This window comes from Myotis daubentonii, chromosome 4 (genome assembly GCF_963259705.1).
Source record: "Myotis daubentonii chromosome 4, mMyoDau2.1, whole genome shotgun sequence".
Classification (NCBI taxonomy): Eukaryota; Metazoa; Chordata; class Mammalia; order Chiroptera; family Vespertilionidae; genus Myotis; species Myotis daubentonii.
The window spans coordinates 48,246,627-48,268,358 of NC_081843.1; the positions used below are offsets into that span (position 1 = coordinate 48,246,627).

At 39.8% G+C, this 21,732-nt stretch overlaps 2 protein-coding genes across 12 annotated transcripts in view; both read left to right on the forward strand.

Annotated features, from left to right (window-relative positions):
* The window catches only part of CCDC112 (coiled-coil domain containing 112), a 30,905-nt gene extending 16,050 nt beyond the window's left edge, over positions 1-14,855 (forward strand). For 5 of the 7 annotated variants that reach the window (XM_059693839.1, XM_059693842.1, XM_059693845.1 and 2 more), the window contains 7 exons: positions 1,143-1,232; positions 5,203-5,278; positions 6,116-6,506; positions 10,540-10,947; positions 12,439-12,534; positions 13,542-13,660; positions 14,231-14,855. In XM_059693839.1, the coding sequence (XP_059549822.1) occupies positions 1,143-1,232; positions 5,203-5,278; positions 6,116-6,506; positions 10,540-10,947; positions 12,439-12,534; positions 13,542-13,660; positions 14,231-14,261 (1,211 nt within the window). In that variant the 3' untranslated portion in view covers positions 14,262-14,855. The remainder of the gene's footprint in view (positions 1-1,142; positions 1,233-5,202; positions 5,279-6,115; positions 6,507-10,539; positions 10,948-12,438; positions 12,535-13,541; positions 13,661-14,230) is intronic. The other 2 variants (XM_059693840.1, XM_059693843.1) reach the window with 1 other exon arrangement.
* Positions 14,856-17,293: 2,438 nt separating this feature from the next.
* The window catches only part of PGGT1B (protein geranylgeranyltransferase type I subunit beta), a 42,172-nt gene continuing 37,733 nt past the window's right edge, over positions 17,294-21,732 (forward strand). Inside the window, exon 1 of one of the 5 annotated variants that reach the window (XM_059693849.1) lies at positions 17,294-17,769. In XM_059693849.1, the coding sequence (XP_059549832.1) occupies positions 17,348-17,769 (422 nt within the window). In that variant the 5' untranslated portion in view covers positions 17,294-17,347. The remainder of the gene's footprint in view (positions 17,770-21,732) is intronic. The other 4 variants (XM_059693850.1, XM_059693851.1, XM_059693848.1 and 1 more) reach the window with 4 other exon arrangements.

Here is a 21,732-nt window from a genome sequence, read left to right on the forward strand (position 1 = left end):
GTTTCTTGATTTAAAGTTCCAATAGTGAATAAGACTTTTTATAGGATAATTTTTATCCTATAAAAATACATTGGATAAAGTTTCTGCTTTTCTGGAACACTTGAATTTTAATTAAGAAATAACAAGCCAAAGTCACATACACATATTTGAGGTTTGTTTTGGATATTAGCATTGGTTCCAGGCCTACTGGTAACCCTTTTTTTTTTTTTCTTTAAATTATTTTAAAGACTTTTGGACAGAGCTGTTTGGTTTTTCATGCTGATTTGTGAAGCATTAAAAAAATAGAGGGGCATACTAAAGTACCCAAAGATGATAAAATAATATTACTATTATATATCACACAAATATAGATGTATGAATGTAAATATATGATTTTAGTCTATATAATTGAAATAAATACGAAAGTAAGATTATTACTTCAGAAGGAAAACTCAAAAGAAGAATCTAGGATTTCTGCTGCTGATACAAAACATCTGAAAAAGTCTTTGAGACCCTCCTCCGTTTTTGAGGCTTTTATTGTGGGCCCAACATTTTCAGGCTGATCCTTGGGATGAGCTTGGCAGCCTATAGTGTAGATGTCACTGAATGGCACCTGAAAGCACTTTGTCAAGGCTGTGACAGTCAGTCACTCTAAGATGTGGTTAGATGAAATTAATTCTCATTAGGAAGTTTGTCAGTATTCATAGAATTAATATTCAGTTTTAATATTCTAAAAATAGAGTTGAGATCTATTCAGATTCTATTCCCATAAAACTGTAACAAATTAAAAAGAAAATAAAACTCTGTTGAAGAATAAAATACGATTAAGCCTAAGCTACTGATCCATGTATTTAAAAGAGTGTCCAATAACTCAATCTCCACAGAGTAAAGAAAAAGACATTTTCTTGGCACAGGTTATAGTAAGATTTACCCCATTGTGCTTTTAAATATTGGAGGAAATTGAGAGATGCTTTATTTAGAGCAAGGGTACTTATTAAAAGGTTCAGGCTGTATTGACACTTAAGTAACCATCTTTTGTTCATTATTTAATTTCTCTTGGCTATCTTTTACTAAGTGAAGATGTGCTGTCTCAGGTGTAGAATCCTGAACTATAGCCATGTTTGTCATAGAATTATTTTAAAGTACATACTTCTTCCTTATAGGATCAAAAATCCAGCAACAATTGGCCAAAATACACAATAATGTAAAGAAACTTCAGCATCAGTTAAAAGATGTGAAGCCTACACCTAGTTGTAAGTACATTTAGATTTTATATTCTTACATATTAGTATTTTTTATTGTTCATTAGAAACATTTTTACTTTTCTAATAAGAATTTGTCTCTTTAGCATTAATGGAACTAAGCCCTACTTTATTGGTTAGGGATTGATAATACATTAGAGAACTGTATTATCTGATGTTTACATAGCTTTTTATCTTTAAAATGCTATAAATCCTGCCCTAGCTCAGTTGGTTGGAACATTGTCCTGTATACCAAAAGGTTGCAGGTTCGATTCCCTGTCAGAGCACATACCCAGGTTGCATATGCAGTCGATGAAGAGGAAAAAAAGACTGATTTACTTATGTTTACATAAGTAGAGAGGAAAGGATACAATTTTATTTCTTTACAAATGACTAGTATTTGTACTAATATTATTTAACCATTTCTTTAGGCATTTGAAATGCCTCTTAAAAGGCAATTATTTCAAAAAGCAAATGATGGGAAAACCACTAGGCTAAGAATCAGGAAATCAGTCTTTTTTCCTCTTTATTGACTGCATATGAATCTTCCATTACCACCGATTCTTCATCCTGTAAATGACCCTAATATCTGTTCTGCCCACTCCATAATTTATAAAAATTTATAGCATTTTTAAAAAATCCTCACCTGAAGGTATGTTTCTATTGATTTTGAGAGAGAGAGAAACATCTATGTTAGAGAGAAACAATAAAGTGCTCAAGATGAATAGATTTTAAGAATCAAACAGATGTTGAGTCAAATTCTTGATCTACCAGTTATGTGACTTTAGGCAAGTTACTTGATTTTTCTTAGCTTTCATTTCTCAGCTCTAAAAGGAAAATAACCACAGGACCTAACTCAGGGTTGTTGGGGGATGAAGTAAGACAGTGTACATAAAGCACTTGTGCTGTGTTTATAGTTTAGGAAGCACTAACAATGGCAAATATGAATATTATAGTTTATTAAATTAATACATGAAACCATAAAAATACTAGAAGAGAACATGGGCTAATATTTTTACAATTGTACTAGAGGCCCAATGCATGAAATTCGTGCAGGGGTGGGGGACCCCTCAGCCTGACCTGTGTCCTCTTGCAGTCCAGGAGCCCTCAGGGAGTGTCCGCCTGCCAGCTTAGGCCCACTCCCCATGGGGAGCAGCCCTAAGCCAGCAGTCAGATATCCTTCTCACAGTCTGGGAGCCCTCACTCCTTACCACCCGCCTGCTCGCTACTCCGTACCACTCAGCTGGCTGCTCCCTAGCACTGCCACAGAGGTGGGAGAGGCTCCGGCCACTGCCGCTGCCTCACCAGCCGTGAGCCCGGCTCTGGCTGAGTAGCACTCCCCCTCGGGGAACACACTGACCACCAGGGGGAAGCTCCTGCATTGAGTGTCTGCCCCCTGGTGGTCAGTGCGCATCATAGTGACCAGTCGTTCTGCCGTTCAGTCAATTTGCATATTAGGCTTGTATTATATAGGATTATAATTTATAAGAATGACAAAGATCAGAAAACATAAAGAAAAAGTGGGCAAAATTGACTGCTTAAAAAACAAAATACCAAGAAAAGCCCATAAACCCTATATAAGCAAAGTTGAAAGACAGGAAAATGTTAGTGATATATGTAACTTAAAAAGCTAATATACATCTATATATGTAAATATATCTACACTAATAAAAGAGAAAAATGGTAATTGGTGTACGACGCTACCCTTTTCATTGGCTAATCAGGGCTATAGGCAAATTAACTGCCAACTAAGATTGGCAGTTAACTGCCAACAAGATGGCGGTTAATTTGCATATGTAGGCACAATGCAGGGAGGCGAAAGGGAAAGCAGGAAGAAGCCCCCTGCCACTGACAGTGATCGGAAACCCAGGGGGGAGCTAAGAGCCGGGGGGCAGGGCAAAGGCGGCCCTGGGGCCGCCTTTGCCCTGCCCCCCAGCCATGATCGGAGAATCAGGCGCCTTTGCCGCCCTGGCCAGTGATAGCAGGAAGTAGGGGTGGAGCCAGTGATGGGAGCTGGGCACAGTCGAAGCTGGCAGTCCCAGGAGCTAGGGGTCCCTTGCCTGGGCCTAAAGCGAAGCCCACGATCGCGGGGCCGCTGCAGCTGCGGGTCCCCGCTGCCCGGGCGGACACCTAGGCCAGAGGCGTTAGGCCCGGGCAGGGGTGGAGCCTGCAACCGCGGGGAGCTGGGGGTCCCATGCCCAGGCCTGACACCTCTGCCGGAGGCCTCAGGCCTGGTCAAGGGGCCGATCCGGTGATTGGTGATCGGAGGGTGATGAGGGTCAACTCCTCTGGCCGAGGCATCAGGCCTGGGCGGGGGGCTGGGGGTCCCCTGCCCAGGCCTGATGCCTGGGCCAGAGGCATCAGGCCTGGGTGGGGGGCGGAGCCAGGGATTGGGGGGATATGATGGTCCCCTTGCTCAGGCCTGAAGCCTGGGTCAGAGGCGTCAGGCTTGGGCGGGGGGTGGAGCAAGCGATCTAAGGGAGATGGGGATCCCCTGCCCAGGCATGATTCCTGGACCAGAGGCCTCGGGCCTGGGCTGGGGTCAGAGCCAGTGATCGGGGGGAGATGAGGGTCCCCTATCCAAGCCTGACACCTCTGGCGGAGGCGTCAGGCCTGGGCAAGGGGCCGATCAGGCGATCGGAGGGTGATGGGGGTCTACGCCTCTGGCCGAGGCATCAGGCCTGGGCAAGGGGCAGAGCCAGCAATCGGAGGGGCCTGGGGGTCCCCTGCCCAGGCCTGACGCCTGGGCCAGAGGCATCAGGCCTGGGCTGGGGGCAGAACCAGTGATGGGGAGAAATGAGGGTCCCCTGCCCAGGCCTGACGCCTCTGTCAGAGGCCTCAGGCCTGGGCAAGGGGCCTATCCTGCGATTGGAGTGTGATGGGGGTCAACGCCTGAGGGCTCCCAGTATGTGAAAGGGGGCAGGCTGGGCTGAGGGACACTCCCCCCCACACACACACCCAGTGCACAAATTTCGTGCACCAGGCCCCTAGTAAATATATAAAAGGCTAATACGCAAAGTGCCCCCTCGGGAGTCGGGAGTTCAACTGGGAGACCGGGAGTTCGATCACTTGCTATGATGTGCACTGACCATCAGGGGGCGGCGTGGAACAAAGGAAGGCCTGGCCAGCAGCTGGCAGCCAGGGCAGGGAAACACTGGCTGGAAGCTGGAAAGTCCTGATAGGCCCTGATCTCCAGCCAGGTCTAGGGATCCTACCCGTGCACTAATTTCATGCACCAGGCCTCTAGTAATATATAAAGAGTGCCTACAAATTAGAGAAACAAAGGTATATAACCTAATAGAAAAATGAGCAAAGATAATAAGGTCCATTTTACAGTGAGAGAAATACAAAATGAGAAAAGGCTTATTTTAACAGACACAAAAAATGTCCGTTAAATCAGGGATGATAAATGTTTGCCTTTCATATTGGAAATGATTAAAAGTTCCTGCAAAGAAGCATTCTCAGGACCTGTAAGTTGGTGGAGCTTCTTTGAGGATAATGTGATGGTATCTAGCATATTGGAAAATAAGCATACTTTTTAATTTAGCATTTCAACTTTCATCAGTTATCCTCTAAAAATACTTATTTGAGCATGTAAAAAAATACATGCAAAGATATTTATTATAGTACTGCATCTATTTAAAGGTTGATTATTGGAGAATTACTTAATGAATTAGGATAGATTTAGATAATAAAATGTTAGTTAACCACAACATTTTGTTAAATTAAAACTGCAATTTACAAAACAGTATATGTAGTATGAAACATTTTTGGTAAATAATAATAATATTTAATGATATAGTACATAGGGAAAAATTTGTAATAAAAAATTATAATCATAAAAATTAGCTTTGTAAAATTACATTTTTTCTTATCCTTTAAGCTAGGAAATGTTTTTAAATTAAAGGAACAGTCCATTTTTCCCTAATATTTAATTCTCAGTCATACTGAAATGATATAATTTTTCTGTTTTTTTTTATAGTTGTTGAAAAGCTCAGAGAAATGATGGAAGAAATCGAAAATGCAATTAACACTTTTAAGGAGGAGCAGAGATTGATGTATGTTTTAAACACATTTTAATATAAAATTATTGACATATATGTTTCCAATAACTCTCCACTAGGTTGTTATATATAAACCATTTTATTGTTATATATTTAACTTTAGTCTTACACAAAGGCAACAATACTTTTCTAATTTTGTTTTAGGTTATAGATTGCTTTTCATGTCTAAAGTGAATGTTCATTTATATATCGACACTATAAAATCTCAGATAAGAATTTAAAAGATTGTCTTATTCTCTGAGGAAACTCAAGTCTTTTTTTTTTTTATTATGAACTAGTTTATTTTTTATATATTACTAGAGGCCTGGTGCATGAAAATTCATGCACTCAAGGGGGGCAGTCCTTCAGCTCAGCCTGCCCCCTCTCACAGTTCGAGAGCCCTCAGGGGCAGGAGGCAACCCAGAGATCAGGGGAAGGCGATGCCCCCATCATACCGCTGCTGCTGCCACTGCTGGCAGCGCAAGCCTCGGCTGGCCCTGATTACCTGAGCCTCGGGGGGCCCTGGGCAGCTGGGCAGCCAACATACAAGGCTTTCCTGCACCTCGGGCTGGCCCTGGGTGGCTGGGAAGCCACTATCCGAGGCTTGCCTCCGCCTCGGGCTGGCCCTGGGTGGCTGGGGTCTGAAGGGACTGGGGGACTCCAGAGGCAAGCGTATGGAGTGGCCAGGCCCACCTAGGGGTGGGGAAACTCAAGTCTTTGATTTATAAATGTTAATAATGTTAAGTGGAGAAGATGACATGAAAAGAGAAATAATTTAAATAAGAGGAAAAATAAAGGGTTAATATGGATTGATTTGTATCTTATTAATCAAACTTTATTTTGAAATTTTAGATATGAAGAGCTTATTAAAGAAGAGAAAATAACTAATAATGAGTTGAGCGCCATATCAAGGAAGATTGACACATGGGCTTTGGGTAGTTCAGAAACAGAGAAAGCTTTCAGAGTGATGTCGGGCAAAGTTCCTGTAGACAAATTAGCACCAAGTACGCTTCCAGAAGAAGTTGTGGATTTTGAAAAATTCCTTCAGCAAACAGGAGGGCGACAAGGGGGCTGGGATGATTATGATCACCAGAACTTTGTAAAAGTGAGAAACAAACATAAAGGGAAGCCAACATTTATGGGAGAAGTTCTAGAACATCTTCCTGGAAGAACACAGGATGAAGTTGAACAGCATGAGAAATGGTATCAAAAGTTTCTGGCCCTAGAAGAAAGGAAAAAAGAGGTAATAATAATTATTATGGCTATTATTTGTTGTATTTTTCTCTGTTCCAGCTACTGTGCTAAACTCTTTAACATTTATTAATTTTACAACTCCATGAGGTATATTGCAGTTTTCCCCCTATCTTACAGAAGGTGCAACAGGCACTGGGAAGTTTTGAGTAACTTAACTAAAGGAACTATAGTTGGACTTTCTGAAGGCCAAACATTTCTATCCCAAGAAATAATATAGTGGGCCAGAAAACTTCTGATTGTGGGCAAAACCTTCTATATCCACCAGAAATGTGGGAAATCCAGATATACTCAGGCTTTTGATAAAAGGCAGCCTATCAGTAAAGGCCACATGGTTTTCAATCTATACTAATAAAAGCCTAGGTGGTCCTCGCGTGCGACATTGTCACAAGATGGCCACCACAAGACGGTCGTGCGCACAGCGGAGGCGGGGCCCAGTGGCCGCTCCATGCAGTGAGGCCTGGGGGTCCCATGGCTCCACATGGCATGGAGGAGGCTGGTCCCAGCTTCTCTGTTGCCTTGCACGGAGGAGGTGGGTCCCAGCAGGGGAGACAGGTCACAGAGGGGAGGGCAGTTGTGGGCGATCAGGCCACCAGGAGAGGGCAGTTGGGGGCAATTGGGCTGGCAGGGGAGGGCAGTTGCAGGTAATCAGGCTGGCAAGGGAGCAGTTAGGCATCAATCAGGCCAACAGGGGAGTGGTTAGGAGGCAATCAGGCTGGCAGGCAGAAGCTGTTAGGGGCAATCAGGCAGGTAGGCAGGTGAGCGGTTAGGAGCCAGCGGTCCCGGATTGTGAGAGGGATCTGACTACCGGTTTAGGCCTGATCCCGCAGGGCCTAAATCGGCAGTCAGACATCCCCCAAGAGGTCCCAGATTGGAGAGGGTACAGGCCGGGCTGAGGGACACCTCCCCGCCCCCGTGCACGAATTTCATGCACCGGGCCTCTAGTGTATAACACTGTAACAGCCATACAACCAGTCACCATGAAGTGCATGGAGCACCTCTTGGTCCCTCCCCCACAGCCCACGGGCTCTGATCGCAGCAAGACTGGTGGCTGGCGGGCGGGGCATTGGGCAGATGGGCGTGGAAAGGCAGGCGCCCCAAGGTGAGCGCGGTGAGGCTGAGCATGCCTAGGCTGCGAGCTCGGCGAGGCATGAGCAGGTGGGCGGGGTGCTAGCATGGTGGGCGGGGTCGCGTGATTTCGTGCGCTGAGCCTCTAGTGAAATATAAAGAGGCAGTAGAAAAACAATTTTCACTCTTCAAAGTTTCATTGAGGTTTGGAACTTTAGCTCCATTGCTTATTTGAAAAGACTCAAGATTTTGACTACCCCAGAGAAAAAGTAACTAACTCTTAAGTGTAGCAAATACCTAAAAAGTTTCATTTTCACAAAAATATTCTTCTGGCTTTGGTTTTGTTAGGACTTCTCAACCTTGGCACAGTTAACCATTTGGGCTAGATAATTCTTTGCTGTAAATGCTGTTGTGTGCATTGTAGGATGATTGGCAACATTCCTGGCTTCCACTCATTAGATCAGTGTTTCTCAACCTGTGGGTCGTGACTCCTTTGGGGATCGAACGACCCTTTCACAGAGGTCGCCAAAGACCATCGGAAAACACATATATAATTACATATTGTTTTTGTGATTAATCACTATGCTTTAATTATGTTCAATTTGTAACAATGAAATTGGGGGTCACCACAACATGAGGAACTGTGTTAAAGGGTCGTGGCATTAGGAAGGTTGAGAACCACTGCATTATGTGCTAGTAACACCTCGTTAGTTGTGATTATCAAAAATGTCTCCAGAGGGCAAAGTTAGGAACCATGGGTTCAGACACTTGAAGTCTGAGTCACATTTTTTTGTAGAAGTCAACTATTATAAACTTTAACTCTCTTGAGTATGACTGTTCAACAGATGACTTGCCCCAGGAGTATTAAAGAAATATTGATCCCATGTTTAGTCTAAATTTTTAGAGGAAATAGCTTGTGTTTCTTGTTTATCTCTCCTAAATAAGTTAAATGTAAGAAGATTGACATTTTGGACTTTAACACGTTAAGCGCCATGTCAGTCACCGGTGACTGAAACGGAAAGGAAGACAAAACAGGCTTGGTGCTTAATGTGTTAAGAAAAATTTTGAAACATAAGTAATTTTTAAAAACTCAAAAATAACAAGCTATTAGGTATTATTTAGTCTTTTTCCTGGATACTGAAAACATGGGGTCCCTGGACCAGCAAAGTGGTTCTTGGACTAGCAAAGTCAACATCACCTGGGAGCTTATTAAACTTACCAGGCCCCAGCCATAGACCTAAGCCAAACTCTGGTGGTGGTGCTCAGGAATTGTGTTTTAACAAGTCCTCTAGGTTAATCTGTTATAAGCTAAAGTTTAAGAACCACCTCTCTAGACACAGTGCCTCATGTAGTAAAGGTAAAGCACCTTAGTTCTAGCTAGTTCCCGACCACTGTTTCCTGATATTTGATGATTGATTGATTGAAGAGGTGAGGTAGGAGGGGGTATGAAAATGGAGGTAAAATTACTGAAGTAGGACATGGAGGAGGAGGAGGAAACTTGGGGGAAAGCAGCAAAATGTAGTTTTAAACCAACTGAGTAGATTTACCATTTTTATCACCATTTGCCTAAAGATACTTATTTTCAGATATGCTCTGAACTTTCTGGCCTGAATACCCTTGTTTATCTTATTCCCACTTTCTGGAACCTCCATTCTTTCCCCTCAACTCCCAGTTATCAAAATCTGCCCAGATAAGATGCTTCCTTCTTGTCCACTCAAACATAAGTAGTCCCTCTCAGAATTTCCTACTAACAGTTTGTTTATACCTCTTTTATGGAGTGCTATAGCACATAATAATATATTCTAGAATATATTCTGGTACTTATGCATATATATTATCTCACCTAGAACAGTGCTACTCAAACTTGGTCCATGGACTGGCTGTTAGGTTGCAAACTGTTACTGGTCTTCAGTGAGATAAAGTGATTGAACTAGAATCAGCTGCCCAGTAAGCACACTAGTTCAGTTTTGACTTTTTTTTTTTTTTTTAATAGAAAACCCTCTTTTTGAAGGAAGCAGTACATTGATTTACATTCTGGCATGAATCTCTGAAGTTGTTGTGGACTGGCACATTGAGTAGCACTGTACTAGATGACATTTGGTATTATTTGAATCATCTATGATTCCTATCACATTGCCTTCCATAGAGTACGCATATGATAGGAATGTACTGAATGAATAAATGAATGATACACCATGAGGAAAGATGAGGGAACAGTTTCCTGACTTGAGGGTAAAGGGATTCAGTGGATGTATCCTTTATGGCATAAAGAAGGCTGCTAGTATTTTAAATAATCTTTACATACCCTGGTAAAGCAATGAAGCTAATTTGCTTTTTTTTTTTTTTTTTTAACACTTATGAAGCACTACCTCTCAGGGACTGACTCATTTAATATTTACAATATCCCTGCTGGAGAGGTATTACCTACCACTTTTACAGATGAGCAAAATGAAGACAGAGTAACTTAGTAACTCATCCAAGGTCACACCTAGTAGATGGTAAAGCCATGATTTGGTTCTAAGTGGTCTGACTTCAGAGCCCATACTCTCAACCACACCACTCTTAGTTCCTCTTCTGGTAATTGAACAAAGAGGGGTCACTCAGAAAGGATTTTACGCCTTGAAAGAGGATTTGGAAGCATAAGTAAGATGATCAGAGGAAAAGAATGTTTCCCATGAACACAAACAAATGAGGTGCAATCTTTGTGAACCTGGGGGTTAAGAGGACAAGAAAGGCCAAAAGAATAAATCATTATTCAGTGTTTTAAGAGACATTAATTTTTAAAAACAGAATTAGAAAAATTGCACTGGTTAAAAAACAAACAAGCAAACACAACACTTGGAAACCTAAGCATCCTGCAACCAATATTCTTTCTAGAAAGATGGACTTGGAGGTTGTATTTTAAAGTGCTTTTGGTTATTAAAATTATTTTTCCCTTACTATATTTTCTTAATCAGTCTATTCAGAATTGGAAAACTAAAAAATTTCAAAAAAAGGAGGAAATTTTCAAGGAAAAGGCAGAGGATATACCTATGCTTTTTCATAACAAACAAGAAGATAATCAAAAGCAAAAAGAGGAACAAAGAAAGCAGCAGAAATTGGCAGTGGAAGCTTGGAAAAAACAGAAAAGTATAGAAATGTCAATGAAATATGCGTCCCAGTTAAAAGAAGAGGAAGAGAAAGAGAAAAGGCAGCAGAAAGAGCGCCAACGCCAGTTTAAACTAAAATTACTACTAGAAAACTACACCCAGCAGAAGAAAGAACAGGAAGAATTTTTAAGACTTGAAAAGGAGATAAGAGAAAAGACAGAAAAGGCAGAAAAAAGGAAAACTGTTGCTGATGAAATTTCCAGATTTCAAGAAAGAGTGAGTAAATACGTTTTCTAAATAATTTTAGAAATTATTTAGTGGTATTACTACCAATAGAGGTACTACTTCCAGATTCAGTGCAGGAAAAATTGAGTGCTTCTGTTATATTAGGCTTCTACCTACCAATGCTCCCTCATTCCCCCCCCCCCATTTCTAGTATATTATAGTCTCGTGGGAAAGATAGATGTGCAAGTATATTTCTGTATGAGGTTGTAAATAGTGTAGTGATTGAGGTAATTGTGGACAGAGAATCTTAGGAGATGGGTATGCAGGGAGGGTAGCTTATGACCATAGCTATTAGTGTTAGAGAGACACTAAGATATTTGAGTCTTGAAGAAGAAAGGGGAGATCTTTCCTAGCAAAGAGAACAGCATGAATGACAGCTTGGAGAAGTATAACAGTGGTTTGTGGGGGAACCCGTAAACACTTCAGTATCCTAAGGGCATCAGATGGAAGGTGGGAATCAGCCGGAGACAAGGCTGGAAAGGTAGCCACAGGCTAGACTACTTTTTCTTTGCCAAACTGACTGGCTTTTCCCCACAGATGATTGATTTCCTTACTTGCTCACTGTCCATCTCCCAACATAATAGAAGCTCCACAAGGGCAGAGATTTTGTCCTTTTGTTTATTCCTGTAACCTGTACATTGTAGATATTCAGTGTATACTTAAAGGAATCAAGGCTATTGCTGAGAGGTAGGATCATAAATGATTTAAAAACAAATATATATAAGAAAATGCAATCAAAGAGATTATAATTTTATCAAAGTAGAATTCAGTCCAAAGAGTCTCAAAAAGACAAAGAAGTGTATATACTTTAAAACGGAAAAGGATGCAAATGAGATAAAACATAGCAATATCGCCCTGGCCGGCTTGGCTCAGTGGATAGAAAAGGAAGCCTGCAGATTGCAGGGTCCCAGGTTCGATTGTGGCCGGGGGCACATGCCTAGGTTGCAAGCTTGATCCCCAGTGGGGAGTGTGCAGGAGGCAGCCGATCAATGATTCTCTCTCATTGTTGATGTTTATATCTCTCTCTCCTTCTCCCTGCCTCTCTGAAATCAATAAAGAAATAAATTTTAAAAAAAAACACATAGCAATATCTATAAAGCAAAAAATAAGGGACATACAAAAAATTAGACAAAAACACATTATTAGTGGAATTTCTTTTAGTCTCTATAAAAATATCTCCCTAAATAACAAAATGCCCCAAATATGAGAGATCTAAAACCAGACATATCTGTACTGAAAGTGGGCTTAACTCACCTAGTAAAATAAGAAATAACCAACATAAAATGATTCCAAAAGATGTGCACGTGTCACATTTATTTTCAAGGAAAATAAAGCTTTCACTCGTGTTGGAAAAGGTCAGTATTGAAGGAATATTGATATTTAAGGTGATTTAATTTTACTTCCAAGCAACTAAAGTTTGAAACAAATTTTAGTTGATTTTACTTTCTCATGTTATCTTTTTTGTTGGCATATGTTTTTTAGGATTTACGTAAACTTGAACTGAAAATTCTTGATAGACAGTCAAAAGAAGATGAAAAGGCAGAAAAACAAAGAAGACTGGCAAAATTAAAAAAAAAGGTGCTCTGTACTGAGATTAATTTATTTTTATTGTTATCCTAATTCCTTGGTTTGTAAGGATACAAACATCCATTTTCTTTATATCCAGCTTGATTTCTGTACCATCTTCTTTAAAATGTACTTATTTAGCATAGCTTAGTACAATTTAAACTATTGTTTGAATTCTACCATTTCACATTATAAACACATTGTTTTATCTCAGTTGGTGATACTCAAAGCTAAAGATATAGGTGACTCTTGACAAAACAAAGAACTGGTTAAAAAACAAACAAACAAACAAACAAACCAAAAACACTTGGAAACCTAAGCATCCTGCAACCAATATTCTTTCTAGAAAGATGGACTTGAGGTTGTATTTTAAAGTGCTTTTGGTTATTAAAATTATTTTTCCCTTACTATATTTTCTTAATCAGTCTATTCAGAATTGGAAAACTAAAAAGTTTCAAAAAAGGAGGAAACTTTCAAGGAAAAGGCAGAGGACATACCTATGCTTTTTCATAACAAACAAGAAGGTATTTATCCTAAATTTATTGCCTGGCTGCATCGTATTTCCTTCATAATATAAACAGAATAAAATAATTGAACTAAAAAAGAAACTAAAAGTAACAATTTATTGATAGATTGATGTGGCCCAATCTTTATTTTAGCTATATGAGCACAATAAAAAGTTTACAGTGCCGAAACCGGTTTGGCTCAGTGGATAGAGCCTCAGCCTGTGGACTGAAAGGTCCCAGGTTCGATTCCGGTCAAGGGCATGTACCTGGGTTGCGGGCACATCCCCAGTAGGAGATGTGCAGGAGGCAGCTGATCGATGTTTCTCTCTCATCGATGTTTCTAACTCTCTATCTCTCTCCCTTCCTCTCTGTGAAAAATCAATAAAATATATTTAAAAAAAAAAAAAGTTTACAGAAGAGGTTATTAACAGTTTTTAATATCAAGTATTTTTCTTAGTAAGAATCACAAATACAATGTTAATTATTTCAGATTCATTTTACTTCTGATTACAGGTTGAAAACAATGTTAGCAGAGATCCTGCTAGGCTTTACAAACCTACCAAAGGTTGGGAAGAACGGACCAAAAACTTAGGACCAACAGGCTCTGGGCCACTTCTACATATCCCACATAGGTAAAGAGGAGTTAGAATGAGTGTTGACTTTATAATAATTTAATAACTGCATGTTTTGCCTGGCGGGCATGGCTCAGTGTTTGAGTACTGACCTATGAACCAGAAGGTCATGGTTTGATTCCCGGTCACAACACATGCCGGGGTTTCAGGCTCATTCCCCGTAGGAGGCAGCCAATCAATGATTCTCAGCATTGATGTTTCTCTCCTTCTCCCTTCCTCTCTGAAATCAATAAAAATATTTTTAAAAATAACCATGTTTTATATTTTGTGCAACTTTGATATGTATATTATATTTTACAGTAAAAAGTGATAAAAATAAATCTACATATATTTTTAAAAGTTAACATTTAATTGGCATAACTCGAGTTGGCCCACATTCACTTGGTTGCATACTTTTCACTTGTTTCACACTGATGCCCGCACCCTGGCCTCTTACTTTTTCTCTACCTGAATAAAACTTGCTTTATAAAAAAGTTCAAATAAAAGAAATAGAAGTTAACATCTAATCAGTTAGGATCTTTATAAAAATTTTCTGCGTATTTATAATTGCTCTTCTCTTCTTCTCCTTAGGGCTATTCCAACCTGGAGACAAGGAGTTTAGAAAAGAATATGAGATAGTGGAACTGGTATTCAGTTGATGGGAATGTTAGCATATTCAGCTTGAATAGAACAGAGTGATTAACCACATGTGTTTTTAAATATCACTAGCTTACACAGACTGATTATGGTGTTGTATGTGAATTGACAGATGTTAAGTTCCAAGTAGTATTGTCATTAGTATTTCCTGTTTATAGCAAGTGGGTATGTAATGTGTATGTTGGCCTATTATTATGTAAAAGTTTTTTGAATAAGTTTATGTTACAAATACTATTTCATTTAAATATTCAGAACATTTCAAAGATACTTTGTTTTTGGCATGGCACAGCAAAATAAGTTTGGACAATCACAGAATGACATTTTCAAACCAAAATTTTGTAACATTTATATTTTGGAGGTAAGTTAGCTTGAGTAACAAAAATGTAAAGTTTTTTTTGGTTTGAATTTTGAAATAAGTTAGTACTTTTTCTAATTTAACAAACTGGTAGTTTATCAGTTACTACATTTTTATGTAATAAATATTTTGTATTTGTTCGAAGCATGCTTTGTTTTATATAAAGTATTTATATTAAAAATATGCCTCACAGTTCACACCTCATTTATACTCTATTATTTGTATTATTGATAAAATCTTTTTGGTTTCCTTTAGCTTTTTCAATTTTCTTTTCAGCCTTTCTGGACTTCACACATTTATAAAATCTTTGTGTCTTTCATATCTACCTGCCTGATTCAGTTTTCTGCTTGTTTGCCTCAAAATATTTGTTCAAAATAGTTACTTTTAAAATTTACAAACTTTGATACATGAAAACACAATGTAACAGTTTGGCTAAACTTTTCATATAAAATCTTAGCTCCTAACTTTAATTAGTTCTCACTGGCTTATATAAAAGTTACCATATACATAATAAACATAGGAAACTTATTTCTTATGACTTTTATCTTAGATGTAACTTGATACATTTAGTTCAAATGACTCAAATTTACTATTAGTAATAATAGTCAAAACTTTTTCTTATTTCACACTTACAATTCAAAGTAAATATAATTTCTAAAGGGAATGGAATTCTTATACAGTTATTGGTGCAAAATAGGAGAATTAATGTAAAACATCCTTAATCAGGAATGCACATTTTATTTGTAGTACTCATTTTCTATGAATTTTAAAAATGATTTGAGGCATTTTAGAATAAAATATAGAATAGGACAAGGGAATTTAAAAATAGAATTGAACAACTAAGAAGATACAGAAAAGTAAAGGTTTTTATGTGCTACTTACTAACATGTTGCTTTTTTTTTGCACACAAATGCAGCTTTCAGTTTCCTGCACCTAAGGTAAGCATAGTGGGCAATGCTGTATGGGTTTTTTTTTGTTGTTTATTTTTATTTTGTTTGTTTTTTTTAATAATAGAAAGTATGGAAATTTCTTTGAACAACCAGTCCTTCTAAGTGAATCTAAAGTGAATGAGGAATTTGTTGTATGCCTCTTTATATAGACTACATAAAATAAACAACTTAAGTGTCTTCAGTTGCAAGCTCATAGAAGAGATGTCAAATAAACATTTCTTAAACTGGTTTAAAAAGTATATTAAGAAATTTAGAAAAAAACACACACAAAAATGTTATAAAGCACCAATTCAACCACCCCTGGGTAACTTTTTCCAAAAGCATACCTACATATTTTTAAATAGCTATAGTCAAAGTAAGTTACTTACTATATTGTAAGCACTTTATATTACACATATTTTTCTATCTTTCTACATAATTTAGACATTATCACTTAATGGCTAAATAAGATTCAATTATAATGAGGATGCTCCATCTTCTAGTACTTTGAAGACTTGAGCTATTTATACTTCTTAGCTAATGTTGAGTGGCATTTTTTGTAGGGGTTAGATTCTGTCATGGACATGTAAGAAACCTTGTATGATCAAAATCACCCATGAAAAGCCTTTTCTTTACCTAGAAGTATATAATATTATTTTTCAATGAGCCCATCATAGAAGTATTTCCTCCTGATTTGGATCCGATTGCTGATTCTTGAGCTGAGAATCAGATGAAATGTTTGGCCTCCTTTTAAGCGCCAGGTTGAAGAGGATTGTCTTTCAGAGCATAGAGTGTGCATAGTTGATTCTAGTAAGTTAAATGGACGTGATAGGACTCCACTTTGAACATCTTCAGACATTTGACCTGTGTGTGTGTGTGTGTGTGTGTGTGTGTGTGTGTGTGTGTAAGAGAGAGCGCGCGTGATTGTAATACTGTAGTGAAAACTCTCTAGATAGGGCATGCCTGAAGGGCGAGGACTGTGGACTCCACCGTTGTAGAGAAGCACCAAGGGCAGCCTCTGCGTATACCCAGCCATTGGTTAAAGGCAGCAGGAAAGCCGTAAACCTGTAAGTAGTACCTAAAATTATGCAAGGCACTTTGGGTTGGTGAATAAGTATAACTCCAGCCCACGTGATACACTCTAAGAAATAAATTTTCTAACAAAGCTATTAATTAAAATTATACCCAAACTTCTATTAGCTCAATTGATTATAAAACAAAACAAAAATATCTAGTTTAGGCCTGATCCTTGGGTGGATTTCTTTTTCTCTCAATATTTCGTTATGAAGTCTTAAAGGGAAATGCTGAAGCAACTTAAATCCCTCTTTTTGAAAAAATAGTAGCATGTGATCTGTTTTTAGTATATGGGTAGTTGGAGAATAGGTGGAGCTTACTTGCTGTTGCAAATTGATAAAACAGCGATGAGGTCAAAACATTGACTCAGAGACTAAAACTTAAAACTTGTAAAAGAAAAAGCAGTCACCTGTGTGAATGTATGTTGTGCATGCATATTGCGTTTAGATATATTTAAGCGTGATTTCTGATAGTCTCGAGAACTGGGAACGACTCAACTTTTGTAGTGTCAGTAATCACTTACTAAACATTTATTTATATCCACAGATTGAATTGTAGGTTTAGTAACATATCCATTCATACCCCCCCCCCCCCATGAGTCTGTTGGAACGTTTATATCGAGCCGGTCCTGTTTTCCTATATACCCTCCTCGTGACCTTTGGGGCCTGCTGTTCTCAACGCGCACTTGAAACTATGGACGTTGCGCTTCCTCCCAAAGGCCGCAGGAGGGTAAGAGTACGAGAGGGATTTGCGGGCCGAACTTCAGTAGGCTGGCGAGGTGTTGCCGAAGCTTTGGGGTGTAGCGTAGGAAAGGTGGGTCGTGCTCTTCCCAAGAAGAAACCCGGCGATAAAGTGCGGCGTCGGACTTCCCGTGACTGCGTCTCCAGTAAGTCCGCCCAGTTCAGCTCCTCGGGACTCCTTCGCGCCGCTCGCCAAGTGCTTCCGGGTCACGGCAGGCGTCGCTTCCGCAGCAGCATGGCGGCCGCGGAGGACGGGCAGCTGGCGGGGGACTGCGAAGGAGAGCGGCTGGATTTCCTGCGGGACCGGCACGTGCGGTTCTTCCAGCGCTGCCTCCAGGTCTTGCCGGAGCGCTATTCTTCGCTGGAGACCAGCAGGTAACTGGTGGCCAGTCAACCGGGCCGGCCCGGGGTCGGGACCCCGGCGCTGTTCCGCCGCGGAGCCTGCCGGCTAACGGGGCGCGGCGGGGGGCTGCGCCGCCGCCCACCTGGCCCTGCCCCTGCCCCTGCCCCTGCCCCTGCCCCGCGCCTCCCTCTGCGCTGGGCCTGTGATCACTCTCTTCCCTCCGAGCTACGGCGAGAGGGCTCGGGGAGCTGTACGCCTAGGGCTTTGGCAGGCTCCGGTTTCCGCCTTTTTCACTTCCCCACCATGTACCCTGTACACTCCGAGCTTTTTCACTCCGTCTTCCCGGCCTCATCACTTTCGAGGATAAAAGGAAAAAGACAAAGCGTTTGTCATTATATTTTAGATAAACAGCCTCTCCTGTGTTGCCCTTTCCCAATTCATTGGCTCTTTTTTTTTTTTTTTTTAACCGAGGTAGCATTGGTTAATAACATACAAATTTCAGGTGTTCCGCATTGTAACTCAGTATCTGTATACGCTGTTGGGCGCTCATCGCTACAAGTCTGTTTCCATCCTTTACCATGTATTGGACTCATTAACTCGTAACAGAATGACTGTCTTGTGTTTGATGTATGGGAGCAGCAGAGATCCTCTGAGGTTTGAGTAGAAGTGAACTTTCCAGGAACTGGAAATCTAGTGACAGAGAAGGTGGACGAAGGAGGTGCGGTGCTGCTTGAAGCAGCCTGGGAAAGTGTATTTGCAGTGAGAGTGTGATCTGGCAGAGGCTGAGAAACTGTGAATTAGTCATTCAGAGGAAAAGTCGGGACGAGAAGGACGGGAGGAGGAGGAGGAGTCTGCTCTGCGTTGCTGTTTGAAGTGAGGCTCCAAAGCTGCGTGAGACCGCATGGGAAGAGCAGGTGGTTTTTGCTCTGCTCTCCCCACATTTTCTGAGCTCTGGGTCTTCGATGTATTTTGAACAGTGTCTGACTGGTCAGTTTTGGAAGTGTTATAGATTATTTCTGCATACTCTTCAGGAAACATTTATTAGTATGTTAGTGCTGGAATACAGCTGACCAAGATAAGCAAGCAGTTTCAATAGAGTTCAATGCTATTAGTGTAGGTAGGATTCATGGGAGCTTATCGGAAGGGCAGTACCTAATCCAGCTTTCTTTAGAGATGCCTTCTCTAATCACCCTTTCCAAAAGACACCACTTCCAGTCACCACCCGAAACTATACATTTATTGGCTTATTTGTTTAATATATTTTTTCATACTGGATTGTAAACTTCATGAAGGTAGGGTCTTTGTCTATCTTGTTTATTTAACATTAGGGGTGCCCTGTCCAATATGGTGGCCATTGGCCACCTTTGACTATTTAAATTTGAATTAATTAAAGTTAAATTAAAAATTCCATTCTGTTTACAGTAGCCACTATAGTTCAAATGCTCAGTCACCACATTGGCAATGGCTTTTGCTTCTCTTTCTGTCATCTCAGAAAATCTTAGTGGACAGCATTGTACTGGGACATTGAGCAGTTTTGGGCACACGAGAAGCATTAAATAAATATTTATTGAATAATGTAAGCTGAGCCCTGAGAGATGAACAGATTCTTGTTCAAAAAGAGTAAAGCATTATTTATATGCCTTTCTGTATCTATCAGTATTGATTGACTGGCAGAGCCCATGCCTATACTTAAGATTTCCATTTATATAATATCATTAACCAATGTTACCTCAATAAATTTAATTTTTTTAAAAGAGTTCCAAAATCGTATGATATAGGATGTTAAGAAATATTTTGATAAACACATTTATATCTTATTGGGATTAATTTTATGTGAATTCATAGCATTTGGATAAAAAAAAATCTTTCATCCTATTTTGATTGTTGAACTTTGTAGCTGTTATTATAGGTCTGTGGTTGGATTTTCAAAATAAAGGTGTGTTTGGTTTACCCTTTAAAATTTCAGCATAGACAAAACCACATAGACTAATGTAAATAGTAATGTAGACAGTAAATTGTGTAATCCTGATCACAGTATAAGTAAAACAGCAAAAAATGTTTGGTTAAACAGCCAATTTAATACTTGATTTAATAACATTAGTATAATCTTAGGATCTACACCAGACATTACATATTAGATAATAGATATGTAATATGGTACATTGCATTAGTTACGAGATATTAATTACATATATTTTATGCCTCGTGTTTGTCACTTGAGTAGAATTTTTAAAAATCATTTTTGGTTTCTTATGGCTTAGTTAATAATACATTTATTTATTTATTTATTTATTTATTTTTTTTTTTTTTTACTAACAGAAGACAGTTCCTTTATTTAATTGGCTATCCAACAGAAAGCCATTATTTTGAAAGACCACAAAATTGCTGCCTGAAATATAATTAGATTTGTGCAACCAATATAATTTTTAAGGAATAGATAGGTTCCAATAATAATAATAAAAAAGCAAAACCACTTTCTAATGAATGAATTCTCCCAAATAACAGATACATCCCCAAGGAGAATACCCAGGAAACTGAAGTGAAAACGTTTCGATTGTAGGGGGGCGGGGGGGGGTAGGCTTACCAGTCTTGCTTGTACACAGACTGTGGGAAATGAGCAATAGTGGCTTGGAATATAGGAGAGTTAGTGTGAAGAATAAGGAGCATATTAACTAATGCATGGTTGACACGCCCCAGTGACTTTCTCTTGCCCTTAGCATAACATCTTTGTCCTTTACTACAGCCCACGAAGATCTACGTCTCCAACCTCAGCTCTTACTTTCTCAGCTCGGTTCCGCACTCTAGCTCCAGTGGCCACCCTTTGTTTATAGATCACAAAAAGCTTGGTTTCACTACCACAGAGCCTTCGCACCCGCTACTCCCACAGCCTAGCTGGCTTCTCTTCCCACGTTGCCTCCTTTTTATCATTTTCTTTTTTTTTTTTTTTCACTTTTTTTTTTTTTTTTTATTGCTTAAAGTATTACAAAGGGTATTACATATGTATCCATTTTATCCCCCCGCCCTAGACAGTCCCCTAGCCTCCCCTATCACCCAGTGTCTTATGTCCATTGGTTATGCTTATATGCGTGCAATAAGATCAAGTCCTTTAGTTGATCTCTTACCCCCCTACCTCCTGCCCCCCAACCCTCCCCGGCCTTCCCGCTGCAGCTCGACAATCTGTTTGAGGCAGCTCTGCCTCTGTATCTATTATTGTTCAAAAGTTTATAATGGTCTCTATTGTCCACGAATGAGTGAGATCATGTGGTATTTTTCCTTTATTGACTGGCTTATTTCACTTAGCATAATGCTCTCCAGTTCCATCCATGACGTTGCAAATGGTAAGAGTTCCTTCCTTTTTACAGCAGCATAGTATTCCATCGTGTAGATGTACCACAGTTTTCTAATCCATTCATCTACTGATGGGCACTTAGGCTGTTTCCAGATCTTAGCTATGGTGAATTGTGCTGCTATGAACATAGGGGTGCATATATCCTTTCTGATTGGTGTTTCTGGTTTCTTGGGATATATTCCTAGAAGTGGGATCACAGGGTCAAATGGGAGTTCCATTTTCAGTTTTTTAAGGAAACTCCATACTGTCTTCCATAGTGGCTGCACCAGTCTGCATTCCCACCAGCAGTGCACAAGTGTTCCTTTTTCTCCACATCCTCTCCAGCACTTGTCGTTTGTTGATTTGTTGATGATAGCCAGTCTGACAGGTGTGAGATGGTACCTCATTGCTGTTTTGATTTGCATCTCTCGGATGATTAGTGACTTTGAGCATGTTTTCATATGTCTCTTGGCTTTCTGGATGTCCTCTTTTGAAAGGTGTCTATTTAGGTCCTTTGCCCATTTTTTGATTGGATTGTTTATCTTTCTTTTGTTAAGTTGTATGAGTTCCCTATAAATTTTGGAGATTAGGCCCTTATCAGATATGTCATTGGCAAATATGTTTTCCCACACAGTGGGTTTTCTCGTTGTTTTGTTGATGGTTTCTT